Source organism: Carassius auratus, chromosome 30 (genome assembly GCF_003368295.1).
Source record: "Carassius auratus strain Wakin chromosome 30, ASM336829v1, whole genome shotgun sequence".
NCBI classification, from domain to species: Eukaryota; Metazoa; Chordata; class Actinopteri; order Cypriniformes; family Cyprinidae; genus Carassius; species Carassius auratus.
In genome coordinates this window covers 25,621,031-25,640,900 of record NC_039272.1, presented here as the reverse complement: position 1 = coordinate 25,640,900, position 19,870 = coordinate 25,621,031, and the positions used below count along the sequence as shown (strand labels likewise).

Here is a 19,870-nt window from a genome sequence, read left to right as displayed (position 1 = left end):
TCTAGACTGTGAATCACACTGCAGTGTTACCTTAAACCACACAGTGGAGGTCTCTAAAGACGACAGGGCATTGCAGGTGGCTGTCAGACTCTCTCCTTTCAGCATAACCTCCGAGTCTTTGGGCACCACCACAGCTGGGTCCAGATCTGAGCACACACATTAAGCTCAATAATTCAGAGTAAAAGCCTCGCTGTGTGCTTGACTTGAATTATATCTGCTTCATTTAATGAAAGTGAGTAAATGATGACAGAATTGTTATTCGGGGGTGAAGTTTTGCTTTCATATTGCTTAAGCAAAACAGAATCTTTCTTGCTTTCACATTCTTTACATTTTTACAATTAAAATTATGGAATTTATTACAGTTTCTGTATTTTGCAAAATAGTAAATGTGGAACAAAGCAGGCCTAGTGACCTTTTTTTTGGGATTTAAATTACTTTGGAAAAAAGTATCTGCAAAATTAACAAATAGACTCTAACAGTCGGTATGATGTTTTTATTGTTTTTGTTTTTTTGTCTATTATGCTCACCAAGGCTGCATTTATTTGATTAAAAATACAGTAAAAACAGTTATACTGTGAAACATTTTTACAATATAAAATAATTGTTTTATATTTTAATATATTTTATATTATTATTATGTCACATGATTCTATGTCACATCATTCTTATATGTTGATTTGTTGCTCAAGAAGCATTTTGGTACTGTTATCATTATGTTGAAAAAAGTTTTATTTTTTTCCCCAGTATTTTTCTGGATGAATAGAAAGCTCAAAAGAGCAGCATACATTTGAAATAGAAACAGAACTAGATTTTAATTATTCAACATTATTAGGTGTCAGCATATTTGGCAACAATGATGATTAGATCACAGTGGTTCCTGGAATGCATTTTCTTTACTAGTTTCCAAATCTGTGTAAAAATGAGAAGTTGGAAGTTGAACTCACAGTTCACAGTGAGCTGAAGGGTGTCCAGCACCTCGTCATGGTTCACAGCATCCAAGCCCAGAGAGTGACATTCATACACACCACTATCTGCCCGAGACACTTCCTTCAGGACCAGCACCCCCTGAGAGGAATCCAGCTCCACGTCTGACTGTTATGATGGAAGTCACTCTGTTAGTCTGTTCATGGAATTTGATTTAAGTTTGAAGAAAAACCACGTAAATCTCTCTCTCTTTTACGCTGAGTTAATTACAAAATAACACATAGTGAATCATGCCTCAGATAGATGTGATAGAAGATGTGAGGATCATTAAAACTACATAACAACTGTTTTTTTTTTTGTCCAAAAACCACAAGCGATATTATACGGTGAGTAAGATTATGATACAATCCCTTTATGTTTTTTGAATGAAGTCTCACTAAACTAAACATTCAACAGCTCTATTTAGCAGTCATTCTACAGCAGTGTTTTCCCACTGTGGTCTAGCCTTCACCAGTGTTGTTATTGTTCATTAAAAATAAGACCAAAAAAAATTATTTTTGTTAAATGAAATAAAGCTTAAATAAAATACAATATGAATATAAATACTAGACGGAAAAATGTTGCTTTGAAAATAAAACACAAAGCAACAAATAAAAAAAGATTTAAAAAAATTGACTAAATGATTTCTGGACTAATTAGTGTTCATTTTCTCACTTCAGTAGTGTAACATTATTAAACACTGACATTTATGTATGTAGGGGGTTTAGTCTAAATTGTTTTAGCTAGGAAACAATCTAAGGTTTATTAGCTAATTAGTTAGTTATTTCAGTAAAATAAGAAAAAAAGCAATTTGGCACTTTTATAGACTGGCTTTTTTAGCATGGATTGGAAAATACTTTTTTCTCTTTTTTTGCGCCATTTAAAACTGCAGGTAGTTGTTTTGAGATCATTAGTACTTCTCTGGTTTCTGCTTTAATTCTGCCATCTGAAACATTTGAAATCCACTGTTGTCATTTTGTCATATTGTCATTAAAACAAATGCTTATTAAACATAATTAAAGCTGCAAATTAGTAACGGTACTGTTCACTCTGAGCATATCAAGCACATTGTCTGGGCCAGACATCTACTATGTCTGCTTCTCCTCAATGGTTTACAGCCTCCCATTCAGAAAAAAAAACGGATCCAAATAAAAGAGAAAAAGAGGCTATTCTCACTTGTTCTCGGTTGAAAATGATGGGTGCTGGGGGGTTCCCATCGCCTTGACAACGGAGCTCCACTGTGTCCCCCTCTTTGACCAAGCCCTCGGGCGATTCTTTCCATATCTCCACGCTGGTCGTGGGGTCTATATGACATATGCACATACACAAAGAGCAAGGGGCCATGAATCTTATTTTATTCAAATGTATCATGCTAAGGCAACATAATTCTCATATTCAGTTATTTAGTCAGTGCTGACAAAGCATAGACCCTTGTAGGTGTGTCATCGTTCTATTTTTATCAGTGTGGTACAAAATAATCCTATTTAAATCAATGTGACTTGAGTCAAAAGTAAAACAGTCAAAAAAGTAGCATTTCAAATGTGTAATCTAATAATTTACGCTGCTAATTTACATCATGTAATCTTTAAGGGGTAAATGGCTACAATTTGGAAGTAATTTACACAGTGCTCTGTAATATTCTAAAGCTATGTGAAATATAAAAAACATAAAACAAAACCATGTCAGATCTAATGTGATCTTTTAACCTAATATTCACAAAAAGAGTGTTATCAGCTAAATAATTCAGTTTTTTCCACAATTAAAGTAAAAATACTATGTTTAAAGACAGAATCATAGCCAGTGAGATAAAATATGATGTATATGCAGTTATGTGAAGTGGGATTTTGGACTAGCACCCAGCACAAATCCAAATAACCAAGCAGTGTTATTTAGCTACAGTATTTTCCGGACTATAAATCGCACCTTTTTTTCATTGTTTGGCTGGTCCTGCGACTTATAGTCAGGTGTGACTTATTTATCAAAATTAATTTGACATAAACCAAGAGAAATGAACCAAGAGAAAACATTACCGTCTACAGCCGCCAGAGGGTGCTCTATGCTGCTCAGTGCTCCTGTAGTCTACCACTGAAAAAATAGAGCGCCCTCTCTCGGCTTTAGATGATAATGCTTTCTCTTGGTTCTAAATAAATATGACTTATAGTCCAGTGCGACTTATATATGTCTTTTTCCTCGTCATGACGTATTTTTGGACTGATGCGACTTATACTGAGGTGCGACTTATAGTGCGAAAAATACAGTAGTCACAGCTGCAAGACTTTGAATGTATCACATTCCATTTCATCCAAAACTCTTATTCATAAATGAACTTACAGTGAACTGTAATATTGATGCCTTTGGACTCGGATGTCCTGACAGCTCCTGGGACAAAATAGCTAACTTCACAGGAAAAGTGGGCGTCTTTGTCTTCCTTGGTCACCTTATAATGCAACTCACTCTGCACTGTATATAGACCACTGGATTCCTTCGTCAGTAGAGTTACCATGTTCGCCACTGACATGAAACACACACACCACCAGACATACATTCCCATTAGTGGCAACCTTCAAGAGGAAACAGAGCTTAATTCTTCATTTAAACCCTGCTGGAAAAAACAGGTCATACCATCTTAAGGAGTCTAGCTGGTTTTTGGAACTCTGCTATTGGCCATTAGTGGATTGTGAATAATAAGCAATTTTTCTAATTAGTTAATATAAGCTATTAAAATATTAGATAATTAATTGTGCATTTACTATATTTTAAATGTAGATTACCTTAACTGTCATCTTACACTCACTTAAAATTACAAAGTTAAATGTAATCTTTAGCAAATTTCAAATGCCTATATTCTTTTGTGGCATTTAAAACAATTAATTTCAGCTTTTAGGTTGGACAACTTGTAGCAATTTTGCTATTTATTTATCTCTGCTTATCAGTTAATGACCAAAACATAAAAAATAACTGTCGGCTTATTAGAATTTTAACATATGTACATCTCTAGTTTCAGATGTGAAGCAAGTTATTGTACTTTAATGTAAAATTACACACATAAATCCATTTCTCTTTGTATAATCTGCACTGATGAGTCATGCACAATATATATCCTGAAGGAAGTATTATGGTTTCCACAAAAATATTAAGCAGAACAACTGTTTCCAGCATTTTTAGTAAGAAGAGATGTTTCTTTAGAAGTAAATCAGCATATTAGAATAATTTCCGAAGGACCATGTGTCACTGAAGACTGGAGTAAAGCCTACTGAAAATTCAGCTTTACCACCACTGGAACAAAATACATTTTTAAATATATAAAAATGGTTAGTCAATTCAATTGTAAAAATATTTTTGCAATATTAGAGTTTTTCTTTTTTCCTTTTCTTTTTGATAAATAAGCCTTTGTTAGCATTACCTCTCAAGAATATAAGAGAAAACCTGCTGACCCCAAACTTTAGGACATTTGAATACAAATTAATTCATATAAAATAATTAATATTGCAGAACTTAAAATTATACAGTTATATTATACTGTATTTAAAGATAAATTAATTATAATAATATATAGACAAAAATACATATATAATAAATCTGTCAGTTTTTTACTCACAGCCACTAGTCGGGTGGATGGGGATGTGATCACGGTACCATGTGATGTTCGGCTTGGGAAAACCTTCCCTGGTCTCACAAGACGCAACCTAACCAAATCCCAAAAAATGTGTCGGCTTAAATCCACCATAAATAACTGACACAAACATCATATATGCACACAGAGAGAATCTGAGAGCGTGATGTACCTTAGCTGGGGATTCACCAGACACAGAAACTCCTGACAGAACACCTTCAATGACGGGAGGCTCTGGAGGGTCTGAAAAACAGCAAGTTCACATTTACATATAAATTAAGGAAAAGAAGCAACAACATTAAGCAGTTTAGCGAGAATGTTCAATTGACAGAAGAGACTTACCAAAAACCTTCAAGAGAGTCTTGCCCTCTGCACTGCCTGCTGACAATCCACTGACCTGACAGAAAAACTCTCTTTCATCAGACAGCTTAACATCCTGAATGGTCAGAGTTTCTCCATCACTGTTTGATTGCACACTGATACGATCGCTGTAGCTCGTGTCTTCATCCACCTTCTGCATGGTCAGATCGCTGAATGAGATTCGGACCCGGTGACCCTCACGTTCCTGCTGAGGATGATGGGAAGTAAAACTTGGTAAATGGTCTGTAGATTTGACTCAAGTTTCTCATTCAAATGTAAGTCCAAGGGACATTTGAGTAATTTTTACAACCGCCGGGTGAAGTCTGAGCACAAATATCCACATATCTACATATCCAGAAACATTAACGTCTTAGTTGGCCCAAAAATGGAAATTCTGTCATCATTTATTCATCCTCGTAAATTTCCAATTGTGAGAAATAAATTCAGAGTTGCTAGACATAAACTCGCAATTCTGACTTTTTTCTCGCATTTGTGAGTTCATAGCTCTCAATTTTGCCTTTTTTTCTCGCAATTGTAAATTTATATCTTGCAATTCTGTTTTTTTTTTTAACTTGTTTTCAGAATTGTAAGATATAAATTGAAATTGCAAGTTATGAAGTCCAATTCTAAGGGGTAAAAGACTGACTATTTTTTATATCTCACAATTTTGATTTGCAAATGTGTTATAAAGTCAGAACTTTGCAATATAAACTCGCAATTCTGAGAAATTGCGAGATGAAAAGTCAGAATTGTAAGATAAAAAGACCCAATTAGCTTTTTTATTTTTATTTAGTAGTGGAAACAAGCATCGATATGAGCACTTGTATTAATCTGCTTGATTCATATGGATTATTTTAAAGTGCCTTTGCAAACATTTTGCAGTGTAAAGATTTTGGTTGCGTGGACTTTTTAATGCATGGACATAAGGTTTCTAGGTTTCTTTAGAAATATATTCAATTGTGTTTGAAGATGAACAGAGATTTTGGAAGAATTTGAAGGTGAACTATCCCTTTAAATGAAAAAGTATGAAAGAGCCTGAGAGATTTCAGGACTCACCACGAACCACTGGATCATGACCATCATGGGCTGCTCGGTGAAGTTATACAGGCAGGGGATTTCTGCAGACTCATCCATGTAAACCTCTACAGTGTCCTCCATCCTCAGATCCACTAGTGCCCAAGCTGCCAAAGGAAACACACTGAGATTGTGAGCTTGAGGCCATGAGAGAACAAAGGCAGCTTTATCAACACGTGAAAAAAAAAACACATTAACAAGCTTTTAATGCATTTTAGATTGTGTACTAATGTTTAAGCCACAGCCTTAGAGAAAACTCAGTTAAACTCCTGTTAATGATAGGTCACCAACAGTAAAACACTCTCTTTGTTCAAATTTGTTCAAGGTCATTTGAAGTCTGTGCATGAAGACAAGGCACTTGATAAGATGGTAAGCAGGTTTTGTCAATTTTCTGGGGAAAATCATTGTAATTAGACAATATATTTGGTGTAAGAGGTGCATACATTGACTGAGGAATGTAAGAACTTTTTGTGTAATTCTGCAGGCAGATTCTCTGCAGCCTTGCTGATGACCCACATTTGTAGATGCATTGATCTCGCAGAAGTTGAAAGCTAAACCACACTGGCACAGCTTCACATGGCTGGCAATACTCTGAAGAATGCTCTAGGCCACCATACCACATCAGCAATGACCGAATCATAGGAAAATAAGCTAAATCTAAACTCCATACAAGCTATTTCCATATTCTTATTACTATAATGTGCCCAGTACTTTAAACTATATATTTATTTTTATTTCTTGCTGTATTAATTAACTGTCCTGAGAATCAGATTCTGCTTTACAATAAAGAGAACTGAGAGGAGCGAGACTTATAAGCGACAAATAAGTCAACAAAATTAATGTTTTTGTAAAAAATATTGAGAACATGAAATTATGAATTATTAATGTATGGTATAAAGCAATCATGGAAAAGTTTGGGGTCAGTAAGAATTTTTTTATTTATTTTTTATTTATACTTTGTTCAGCAAGGAAAAAAGTAAAATTAGAAACATTTCAAATAAGCAATAGATTCACCATGTCATTTTATGGCATTTAAAAAATAATTATTTTAAATTGTAATAATTGAATACTAGTACTAATAATAATACTATTAATAATAATACTTTAATAATTGAATAATGTAATACTACTGCATATTCCAAGTCTTCTGAATCCAGACAATAGCTTTGTGTGTGAGGCTGAGTAAATAAAGGCACCATTTTCATTTTTGGGTGAACTATTCATTTAAAATCCACCCTCTCTTTACTTTCTGGCCGTCTCTTTTGTGGCATCATTGAGGTTTTGAGTGGCACACACAGACCTGTTGGCAGCTGCCACCACACCAACTGAAAAAATACAGACCATGTGTCTTTTGTGTGTCATGATTATATTTGGCAGCACACCTTCAATGAAGCAGAGAGAAAACAGCATTTTTCAAAACGAGACCCAGATTTTGTGACCACAGGCGTGATTTTATACTGAAAATCTTTGTCTGACTCATACATGAGTTATACTATTCATCTTCTCATCTTCCGCTCCTCAGATATCTGCGATCAAAACAAGTGTCCAGCTACTGTGACTTTCCAAATGTCACTCTCTGCCCTCAACGGCCTTTTTGTATTATAAAGAAAGTCATTTTTTCCTCCCTTCAGCCTTTCTATCTCTCTGCAACCTGCTCTCTGTCTCTCTCTCTCGCTCTTTCTCCCAGCATGCAGAAAATAGGCCCGGACTGAAAGGCCTCCTTTTTAATTGGAAACATCTGGGAAGTAGGGAGCTGGGCTGGTGGGGTGCCGTGGAGACGGGTTATTATGGGATTTCCACGTCCTTGGCAAGTGACTGGTGGAGGAGAGAGACGTTGGCGAGGGTTCAGGGGTGAAGTGGCTACACAACAACCTCATCACTCGTCTCCCTCCCCTCAGCGGTATGAGGTCAGTGGCACAGCTCCTGCTGGAAGGAGGGGGTCTGCATGTGTCAACAACACCCGAGATGGGTTGGCCTCGGAGCACATGGTGTGCTTGTGATTGAGTGATCAATGAGACTTGGTTTTATGAATTTCACCTCAAAACTGCATTAATCATATCCTTAATCACAGTCTTTGTTCAATAAATAACACTAAATACTGCTTAAAACAAGATGCACTAATAATGTAATGAGGTCTGGGTTTAGTATATACTAATGTGTGATCTTGAATAGATTGTATTTGTGTATTAGATAAAAAAATTAAAATAAATAAAAACTTTGTTAAAGTGCTATAAGCCCTAAACCAAGCCAACCATCTATAAGGTGAATCAAAACAGTACAAACAGTTCAAAGCGAAAAAGTAAATGAAAATCAGACAAAAAGTGTTTTTAACGGCTGTAATGACAGAAAAAGAACTACAATCCCATGAACCATTGCAAATGACCTAATTGAATTAAAAAGTATGGGAAAATATCCATTTAAAGTTGTTGATTGATAATATATATAAAAAAAACAAACATGCATATTTATTGTTTTTCATTTGCAGGGCTTCATGGGAATGGCTGGAGCTCAGCACTCGTTTGGCTTGTCTGATTGGTTCACAAGGGATTCAAGTTAAATGTGATTGTTTAAAACATAAGGACTGAAACTAGCAAACACACTTGCGCTGCGCCTTGCGTCGCATTGTGCTGGGTGCATGATAGAGCCACAAATGTTTGTGTCTTTAATCTCGATATGGATTGTGTACTGTATGTACATAAATGGGCAAAGAAACCCTGGAGTATGACATAAGAGCAATGAATCAAACATTAAATAGTTAAGTTTTATCCTCAGATGACATGATCATTACAGCAGCATTTTGAAAAAAGTACATTATGGAGAAATCTGCCAAGTGAATGAATCGCATATGGGAGTAAAGTGTATGGCAAATGTGATTAACTACTACTTAATATGTAATAAATATGTTATAATCTTACATTAATTGTGATTTCATTCCATTGTATTAATTTAATCATGGCTATTGCATATCATGTGCAAGGCTCCGTACATGAAGATGCTGTGCCCAGATGCTGCAGCTATTATTACATCTTCCAGCAGGGGCTAACAGCCGTTTTAATCAGCAAAACCCTCAACCTATGAGTTGACCAAAAAATGAGTTGGCCATAAAAGAAGACAACTTGGGCTTTTACCTACTATAGCTCCCCTTGGGGCTTTGTTATGAAGTAAAACTTTCATATGAAGTCATGAAATTGAACTTGCATTTGAAAACTTTGAGAAAAATCTGCCAGTCGACCAAAATAAAATACATTTATTCTGCCATATTAAATTATACTCTAAACAATGTCAAAACAAATAATTTTTTTGTAAATATGAAATTTGGTTATTTAATACGCAAATTTAGTAAATGTATTAATTTATTAAAAATGTTAAGATTTTATTTATTTATTTTATTCTAAACAAGACAAAAGCACTGATATACTTGAGGTCTTTTTACACTAGATTATTGTGGACTATAGCCACAAATGTCACTTAAAGGACAAATCAGAACCATGAAAACATAATTTTACAGAAACCTCAGTCATGTGTGGATATTTCTAGTAAAACTCTGAAGACCTACACACGTTTAGCTATCTAAATGTGGACATACCATAACCACAGTTTTTAGCCTATATAAAGCTGATCGTACTCAACCCAAACCCGCATCCCGCTTCTAAGAAAAAAACTTCTTATATATTTAGAATAAAAAAAAATAACTTTGTCAATAAACCATTTTAACTTTTGAGAATTTCCCCAGTGAGAGATTTTCTCAGGTTTTACAATGTGTGTACACAATTTGGTCCCTAAAGTAGAGCTATTTGAACCCCCCTACCCACACACAAAGCCTTATTAAACTCACAGTCTCATCCCGCTGGTCCCATTCTGCATTCACACCCCATTTTCAGGGCTGCTGCCTTTCTCTCTCACACCCTCCCTCGACCACCCCACCCCAGCCCGAGAGCAGCCGCCTCACTCATTGTGACTAAGACGCTGGCCCTATTTGCTCAGACCTCTCTGTCCTTTAGCACAGCTTCACTGAGGCGCCCCGACTGCGTCCATCCACCCATGGCCTCCAGATACAAGCCATTGTTCCAACACCTGGGGAGCAAATCTCCTTCTCCTCGACTGCCTCCAAGCCTTATCTAAGCTTAAAACATCCCGAAGTATCTCAAATATGTCCCTGTTTAAGTCTTCAGGTAAACAGAAAGGTGAACAGAAGTACATTGTTTGCCTCAAATGGTGTTTTTCTTATCTTCTCAAACAAACATTTCTGAAAAAGCCTGGAACAAACAAGTTAACAATGATTTTTCCTTAAACATTGCCGGATAATCAGATTAGCAAAGGTGCAGAATATCTTGTCAAAGGAGATCTGAGGCAAAGACCTACATGGTGTTTTCCTATATGAGAGAAAAAACGTCTGCCAAGTTCTTAGGAAAGCAAACTTCATGTTTGTTTCATTTGTTTTTGTTTAATTTTCAATTAATGATTACCGCCTTTCAACTTACTAAAATAGTAACAATTTATATATTCAACTACCTAACCTTGCCTTGTTATACATTTTATTATACAAAAAAATGGGGGGAAACAAATACAATGGAGCAAAGCTAAGCAAAACTAAATGAAACAAACAAACAAAAACCAATGAAAACAACAACACTAAACTAAAGAAAACCTTTTTAAATAAGGTTTTACAACTTCAAAAAGCATAAGATGAAAGATGAAAAGAGATAAGATGAAACCAATACTTATAAATAATAATAAACATAAGTAAACAGACAAGGACAAGAAAGTAAAGTACTAAAATGTACAAAGATATATCAACAAAATTACATGTGCATAAACAAAATTCTGTGCAACATATTTTCCATATGATGATGTGGTAACAAAATTTGTGTCTACGAGGACAGGGTTAATGAGCCAAATCGATTTGAAGAGTATGAAATGATCTGATATTTTAGAAGTCTTAGGTCTATTTACCTTTGACACACATCATGAGGGCCTGCTGCGGTCCTATATATGAAATAATTTCCTCTTGTATGTTTTTCTGTCTGCATGGTTCCACCTGTTAGTTGCTCCACGTGACTTTGATTAGTCAAACAATTGTTTTTCATATATTAATAAGCAGTTTTGCTAAAAAGAGATTCTAAGAAATAACAATAACATACTGCACTACTTTTTGGGACTCCTTTTACAAACTACTAAGAATTTAATATATGTAAAGATTTTTTAAAAACACGTTAGGTTAGGGAACACTACTCACTATAAACTATTTGCTTATTAGCATGCATATTATAGCATATTAGCTGTTTATTAGTACTTTTAAAGCACATATTAATGCTTTATTCTGCATGGCAATATTGTAGATTCCTTAACCCTACCCCATTCCTAAACTTTACTACGACAACAAACACCTTACTAACTATCAGTAAGCGGTAATTAGGAGTTAATTAAGAGAATATGTTACAGATCTTTATGGCTCCTCAATGTAAAAAAATAAATAAATGAATTCATCTTCAAGGTTATGTATATAGGAATTCTGAATGTATTTTGAATAAATGTGCAAATCCAGATCAAACACTGTGTCATTCACTGACCAATGAAACTCTGAGACAGAGAGGAGACAGATGCCTAAGGCCCATGTATGTCAAAACGCTGCTCTGTGTTATTAACATTTGGGGCAGTTTTCCTGCGTACCCTGCAAACCCACGTCTGGAAACCACCGCTGAATATTTGGACGTGCTGACAGAGTTTCAAATAACAAGAGTAAGGATGTCTGAAACCACATTGTTTTTGCAGGATGATGACCAGCTATGTGTGTGTATCAGAACACAGGGGAGGAGAAATTGTGGGCGACAAACTGAAAGAGAGTTCCTGTAAAAACCTAGATATTATCCTAACAATGGGACACACTAACCCAGTTATACTGCCACATATACACCCTGTTACCCACACAAAAGTGGGAAACATCAGTCTGTCTGATCAGCAACAAAAAAGATCAGCTTCTGTTTCAGCCCCAGCTGACATGAATTACATCTCCCGCTGTTTTTCATTCCTGCAGTGTGACTCCCTCACCTTAAAGACAAATGCGAAGCCCAACAAGCAAACACAAACTCCCTACCTCTCACTGAACTCTGAGGAGTCTTGAAACAGTCAGTCTTCAATGATCTGTGATAAGTACATGGGCCTTATCTGTCTTTTTGAATAGAAAAAGGCTTTGTGTTGCCAATATGATAAACATTTCAAAATTATAGTTAAAGCAGTATTTGACAAAATGAAAGATATGTCTTCATTTACCTAACTGTACAAAAAGTGCTTCATGGCTTTTGGAGAAAAAGTCATTTTTTTTAATGAATGATATAAAATGACATTTCTTACACAAAAACTCTAGGTTGGCTATAATAATGATAATAATTATTATTGCTATTATTATACAAATATATTTTGTATCGTAAAATTTTACTGTATTTACTGTATTAATAATAATAATAATAATAATAATAAGTGTATTTCACATTACCACTGTAAAAGTTCAATTATTATTGTTTTATAATTATTAAATTCTTTTTATTTAATCAAGCAGCCCTACATACATACCAGCTTCATTTTCTGTTTTCACAGAACAAAAGGAAATATTTCAGGCATATTTTAATTAGAACATACATAAGGGATAATGTAAAGTCTTTATTTCAAAATAATATTTTTTATATGTGTGTGTGTGTGTGTGTGTGTGTGTGTATATATATATATATATATATATATATATATATATATATATATATATATATATATATATATATATATATATATATACACACACACACACACACAGACACACACACACACACACACACTCCATCGGCCACTTTATTAAGTTACACTTGTTCAATTGCTTGGTAATACAAATTGCTAGTCAGCCAATCACATGGCAGCAACTCAATGCATTTAGGCATCTAGATATGGTGAAGATGACTTTAAGTTCAAACTGGTCATCAGAATGGGAAGAGGATTTAAGTGACTTTGAACGTGCAATGATTGTTGGTGCTAGACGGGCTGGTCTGAGTATTTCAAAAACTGTTCATCTACTGGGATTTTCATGCACAACCATATCTAGGGTTTACAGAGAATGGTCTGAAAAAGAGAAAATATCCAGTGAGCAGCAGTTGTGTGAACGAAAGTGCCTTGTTGATGTCAGAGGTCAGAGAAGAATGGGCAGACAGATTAGAGATGATAGAAAGCCAACAGTAACTCAAATAACCACTCGTTACAACCAAGGTATGCAGAATACCATCTCTGAACACACAAGACGTTGAACCCTGAAGCAGATGGGCTACAGCGGCAGAAGACCACATCGGGTGCCACTCCTGTCAGCTAAGAACAGGAGACAGACCAATATGAACCAGAATCTCGGAGGAATGTTTCCAACACCTTGTTGAATCTATGCCACAAAGAATTAAGGCAGTTCTTAAGGCAAAAGGGGGTCCAACCTGTTACTAGCAAGGTGTACCTAATAAAGTAGCCAGCGAGTGTGTGTGTGTGTGTGTGTGTATACAGTTTACAGTATAAATGCAATTTCTTTTGCCATTTATTTTGTGATACTAAATTGTATTGCTTACTATTATAATATAATATACTATGATTTTCCAATCAGAATACAGTATTGCAGAGCAAAAATTAAATGAAGAAACACTGTATATATGATCTATTTTATGTATTGAACTATGAACTAGAACTATTATATATATATATATATATATATATATATATATATATATATATACGGTTTCAAGGGCAACAACATAAACAAACGTTACTGTGCATGCGTGCTTTTGTGGACCTAACTTAACTTCCGGTAGACTTCCAAATAGAATCAATAACAACTCCCAAGTCCCTCTAGAGTAGATTTTTTTTTAATAACAAACTAAATATTTTTGCTGTCTGGATCGGGTGGACTTAACGAAAATGCAAATTCATTCTTTGCCAGCAGGAGATGTTTTAAAGCATAGACATAAAGTGCGAGAAATAGAGGTTTCCCCAGTAACAGCTGTAAACAAAGCAGAGCTGGTACGCTCACACGCTGCTTTATCAGGCATATAACATGCAAGTCTTCCTTCAGAAAAACAGTGATATAAAAACTCCTGTGCCTCATTTTGATATTGAAACATATAAATGTAAGGAATTATTATTATTAAACGTGCAGTACGTAACGTTACTCATGTTTATTCAACGAAGCCTTTTTGAAAATCGATCAGTTTTAAAATTGTGGCCAGTCTCCAAGAATAAATAAATGTATGAAAAACACATCCCAAAGCACAACCACCGGAGCCCAACTTCAGTGTACTCATCACCTTGAGTTTAACTGCGTTTGTAGAAGACACTGCACTTAACTTAGGGCCAGGTGCGTGTGCCCGATGAAAACGTCTAGATATATGCATGTATATATGAGATGCTTCAAGATATTTTATGCCAGGTTGTGACTTTCATGTGATGTTTAAAATGAACCTAACCAAGACGTTTTGGAGCTTTGGCATATGGCTTTAGAAGACCTAGACTTTAGATCACAGAGGTCATATAGAGCACTTTTATGGTGCTTTGTGCAAGACTATACATTTTCATTTTCATTGTAAGTAAAAGAGTAGCTAAACTCGTGTGTGCGAAAGAAAAAATAAAGTCATCCAGATTTGGAATGACATGAATGTTGGTTTTAATTTTTTGGCTGAACTATCTCTTCGACTCATCTCTGGGTTGTGTTCTGTTGGCTTTATGCTGACTGAGAACAGGGTGTTTTTCAACATGATGCCCACCCTCGCCCTCTGGCACTAATGTGTCACAACAGACCTCCCACATAGATCACATTAGTATGACTGGGCACCAAATGAACCTCTATGCTCGATCTGTTTTCTCAAAGATAGCATGCTTATTGAAGGATTCACTAATCTTGAACTATCTCAGACTCAATAGCTGCTGTTTGATCCTGAAATCCTAGTAAAGTTTGCTAATCTATAGCTTTAGACATTCTAAATCAAGGCTCTTTCACCTGTCTCTTTAAAGTTTGTTGAGTTGAGAATGCGTAAGCCTTGTGAGGGAAAGGTGAAGAGAACTGGAGAAAGGCAAGCGTGACCTGTTCTTTGACATGGAGGGAATCACCAATCACACCCCACACGCACCTGGGATCAAAGAGGTCACACACAATGGCTGCGTCACTATCTTACTGCCTTACTGTGAATAATTCACCCAAAATTTGCCTGTATGACTTTCTTTTTTTAATGGAACAAAAATTGTGGAACCTTTTCATTCCACAAAAGGTTGTTTACAGTGGAAAAAAGGTTCTTTAGATTATTACAATGTTCTTCACACTAAAAAAATGTGTCTTTGAAGAACTGTTCACTGAAAGGTACTTTGGGGAACCAAAACTGGTTCTTCTATGGCATCGCTGTGAAAACCCCCTTTTGGAACCTTTATTTTCTACAGTGTGTGTACAGTGATGATTCTTAATAGACTATTTTAAAGTTTAAAAGTTAATTATTCTAGATTAAATAAAATAAAAAAATTACTATTGATTTAAACAACTGTTAAGTGTGATCTTCAGCAAAAAATAAACATAAGCCCCTTTCACACTGCGATTCCGGAAAATACACAGGTAATGTGTCCCAGCAATTGTTCCCGGGGCGCTAGATTTTGCACTTTCACACTGCCAGTGGGTACCTGGAATATGTGCGTGCGTCCTGTAAAGACACGTGACATCAAGATGTGACATGTAATGTACGAGTTGAAAACACTAGGCTGGTTAACTTTAACTTAAGCTAGCGAACGATCTCAGCATCAGCGCAGAAAGTGAGGAACTAACTGATCTCTGCTTCATTACAGTTTGCACATATTTTTCGTCACAAACGTTGATCTGCCTTCAAAACATGTGGTAAAAAAGTTGCGCGATAACGTGCGTCATCACTACGACATGCCCTTTCTGGGATTGGTTCTGGCTTTTGTTCACACAGCGCTCCCGGGACATGTTTGCGTTCACACAGAAGGTGACACGGCAATGTTCCGGCAATTTTCAGGGTCCAACATGCAGTGTGAAAGGGGCTATAGTGTTCATACTGTTTTGATGCCTAAATTTACCTTTAAAATTATTGATTTCATATTTTATTTTTTATTCATTCAGAATTTTAATATTAGTTCATCCCTACTTAAATGATTGTAGAATTACAATTAAACATTAAAAATAAAGAAAAACATAAAAAAAAATAATTGACTTCTTTCCAGAAGTAAAGTATCCAAAAACTATATGCATTGGTAGGGGTGTGACGGTTAGTATATAACCGTGAGACCGGCGGTTATAGTTGATCACCGTCATTAGAACTCTATAACCGCCAAAACCGTGTCACTAAAATATTTTTTACAAACATTTTTTATCAAAAATTATTTTCATTTTTTAGATAGGATCATCAGATGCGCAATATATCGGGAGACATGGTTTTTACCACTTAATGAAGTTTTGTAAATCGTCAGACATGATATTAACCACTTCATTAAATTTTGCTTTGTAGAAAACCTTTCTTAAAAACGAATTTCGTTTTGAACAAATTTTATCTTAATTTTAATAGATGTTTCATCAACCAATTGCATATATTTTAATAAATAAAAAGCAAATATAGCAGACAATGATAACCGTGACATGGAAGCACCAGCGCTCCGCGTTCACTTGCACTGCACTGTGAACTAGAGCGCATCTCATCGTAAATGAAACTCAGCGTAGGCCTATGCCTCATACTCTAGCATTAAATATCTTTGCTGCATCCTTTCTAGAACAGACAATGGCTTTTTTTCTCTCGCATCAGCAAAGCATAGACGGCAAAACAATCAGAGGATGGCGGGCGGGTGCGGCTTTGAAATTTGCTCAAAAAACTTTGGCACGGATGATGAGTTTTGTGACAGATATCCTTAATAAACGGAGGTCTGAAATCTCTATGCATTGGACTGTGGGATATCATGAAGGAAAGGTAACAAAAATCAACCGAGGCATAATAGAATCCAGGTTGCTACACAAACAATAGACTTGGACGTGTCTTACTGCCATCTTATGTTTCCCAAGTTTTGTTTAATGATCCAAAGTTCCTTTACATATATACAAACTAGGGATGTCAAATTTCGATTATTTCCATGATCGATCGTCGTTTAAATTAACGATCAATTAATCGATTAATCGTTAACCATAATACTGCAAAATGCGTCTATTGCAGGCACGCAGTCAGCGGTATGACAGGATGTGCAAAAGCCACACACACACACAAAACGCTTTCTCACTTGAATTAAAGAGGTTTTAGTCTGAATAAAATGCTAGTAGCAGGATTATAAAATGAATAGATGCGATTATGATCATTTGATAAAATGAAGAGAGCACGCCATACTTTTGAGGTCATTTTACTTTGTTGACAGTTTCCAATCCCGCACGGAGAACGCTGAACGCGCCTCTTTAAATGGTTTTGTGGTGCTCGTTGTTGTATTTTAAAGCACAATTGCAATGTTTTCAACTGACATTATTGTATAAAATTATCCGAAATGTGGAGCGCGTGTGACTGCGCTGCACATTAAGTGAACTACATCGGCGCTGCCGCACCAAAACACAGTTGCTCACATTAATTTGATCCTGCTGGATTCTGTCCTAGAAAATGTCAGATTTTTAAAAATCCAGCATACAGCGCATTAGATCGTGACAGTGCATGCGTGCACACGAGGATGAGCGAGCGCGGCTTTGGCTAGATTTATTTGCAGGTTATTGCTCATGTCTCATTCGGCACAAATCGAAATGTTTCCATATTCGCAATGTATTTGAATGTTAAACTATTATTTATAATGTAAACTAGGCTTGTACTTAACACGCATTCGCATATAGACGGAAAAGATGATCCTCTTCATATGAGCAAAAACGTCCTTGGCATAACAGCAGAGTGGACCGGTATACTACGGTCTATTTAAACTGAATGCTCCAGGAATGTGTCGGTCACAGCGCCTATTAATCGCTGTTTTGAATCCAGCAATTATTTATTTAGAAATGATAAGATCTGATTATGACAAGTGTGGTATAAAAGCTTTGTTTATTAGAGGAATAATAGGTTAACTGGAAAATGTTAGATCGCGACCATGCTTTTGGACCCCATAGTCTTCATTTACGCGGCTTTGTTCTGGTTTGCCGGTTGGTCACGAATTTCCACAAATTCAGTATATTTAGGCATTGTTCCCAGGTTTATTTTATTATCTTTCGCTTTTAATAACTGTTTTCGCATCTCTTACTGTGGTAAACATGGGAAGGGAAATTAAAGATTTCATGAATTAAGAATTCGTTCGATTTATTAATTTGTTCCCTTATTTCACTTAAATCATGGGTTATTTAGGGAACAAAATTAATGAAACATGGACAATTGCCACATTAATAATTTGTAGGAATGAATTAACAAGTTGTAGGAATGAATAGACTACCTGTCCTGTCACTGTGTCCCGCAGCCCTGCAAAGCGCACGATATAAAACAGTTATCTGATGAAATGATTAGTAACTACATTTCTATTGCATTTAATGTTGAAGAACTTTTATGTTGTTTCTATTTTAATGTACTTTAAAGTTTAAATCAAATTAAAAGCTTAATTTGTACTTTGTGAATGAATGATGATGCTTTTATATATCGTCACCGTCACTCACAGCCGCTCGCACGTGTTGAGTGCGCATGAGCCGCACGCAGCCCAACATTGAATCGGTTAACCGACCATCCATAGCCTTAATCGATTGCATCTCTTATCGACAATTAATCGATCATCGATTAATCGTTGACATCCCTAAAGCCCCTTTCACACTGCCATTCCGGCAAATACAGGGGTAAAGTGTTCCTGTAATTGTTCCCTGGTCGCTAGATTTGGCACTTTCACACTGCCAGTGATGACCCGGTATATGTGCGTGCTTTCACACACAACCCTTGAAGATCCCGTAACGACACGTGACATCAGCGCGTGACGTGTAATGTACGAGTCGACAAAGCTTGGCACGTTATACTTTAACTGAAGCAAGCAAACAATCTCTGCGTCAGCGCGGAAAGTGAGGAACTAACTGATCTCTGCTTCATTACAGTTTGCACATATGTTTTCGTCGCGAATGTTGATCTTCCTTCAAAACAACCGGTAAAAAAGTCGCGCGATAACTCGCGTCATCAATTCGATACCGAATTAGATCTGGCTTTTGTTCACACAGCGCTCGTTCCGGATCGATTACCGCAATGTTACTATGTCCCCGACCCGGGTTCGATTCGGTAATCAATTCCGGGACGTGGTTGCTTTCACACAGAAGGCGACCAGGCAATGTTACGGGAATATTGCGGGTCCGACGTGCAGTGTGAAAGGGGCTTAATACAAACACAATCTCCACCAACACACATCTTTTACAAATGTATCTTAATACACAACATAACGTGTCAGATCTAAGGAACTTAAGGAACACACATGCATGCACGTATGCACACATTGAGCTGTGTGGACTCCAGATCTGCTCTGTCTTTGTGAAGCAAGAACTGGCACAAATCCTTCACGATGGAGCGTCCTGAGTGAGACGGCCATTCAGTGTCTGCTGCCTTTTTTTAATGGTGACCATTGACATCTATTGTATAGACAAAAAAATATGTATTGTTATATCAGATACTTGTCAAATGTATTTCTGTAAATAATCACAAAATTGTATTGTTAGGTGAACTATGCCTTCTGTAATACTAAGATCTATGCAACATAGCTAGCAACAGGGCAGTTTGACTCATTTTCATTAGCATTTTGAACTCCCGTGATAACAAGCAAGACTTAATGCATCGCTAATTTGCTGTTTGTTATGACAAGTTTTGCACAAAATATTGC

The 19,870-nt window shown here is 36.1% G+C and overlaps 1 protein-coding gene across 3 annotated transcripts in view; it reads right to left on the bottom strand.

Moving 5' to 3' along the window:
* Nucleotides 1–19,870, bottom strand: part of LOC113049774 (cell surface glycoprotein MUC18-like) — a 55,356-nt gene that overhangs the window by 7,529 nt on the left and 27,957 nt on the right. For 2 of the 3 annotated variants that reach the window (XM_026212400.1, XM_026212402.1), the window contains exons 2-9: nt 5,993–6,117; nt 4,919–5,144; nt 4,749–4,819; nt 4,562–4,649; nt 3,295–3,474; nt 2,140–2,267; nt 945–1,092; nt 31–146 (exon numbers count right to left, since the gene is read on the bottom strand). In XM_026212400.1, the coding sequence (XP_026068185.1) occupies nt 31–146; nt 945–1,092; nt 2,140–2,267; nt 3,295–3,474; nt 4,562–4,649; nt 4,749–4,819; nt 4,919–5,144; nt 5,993–6,117 (1,082 nt within the window). The remainder of the gene's footprint in view (nt 1–30; nt 147–944; nt 1,093–2,139; nt 2,268–3,294; nt 3,475–4,561; nt 4,650–4,748; nt 4,820–4,918; nt 5,145–5,992; nt 6,118–19,870) is intronic. The other variant, XM_026212401.1, reaches the window with a different exon arrangement.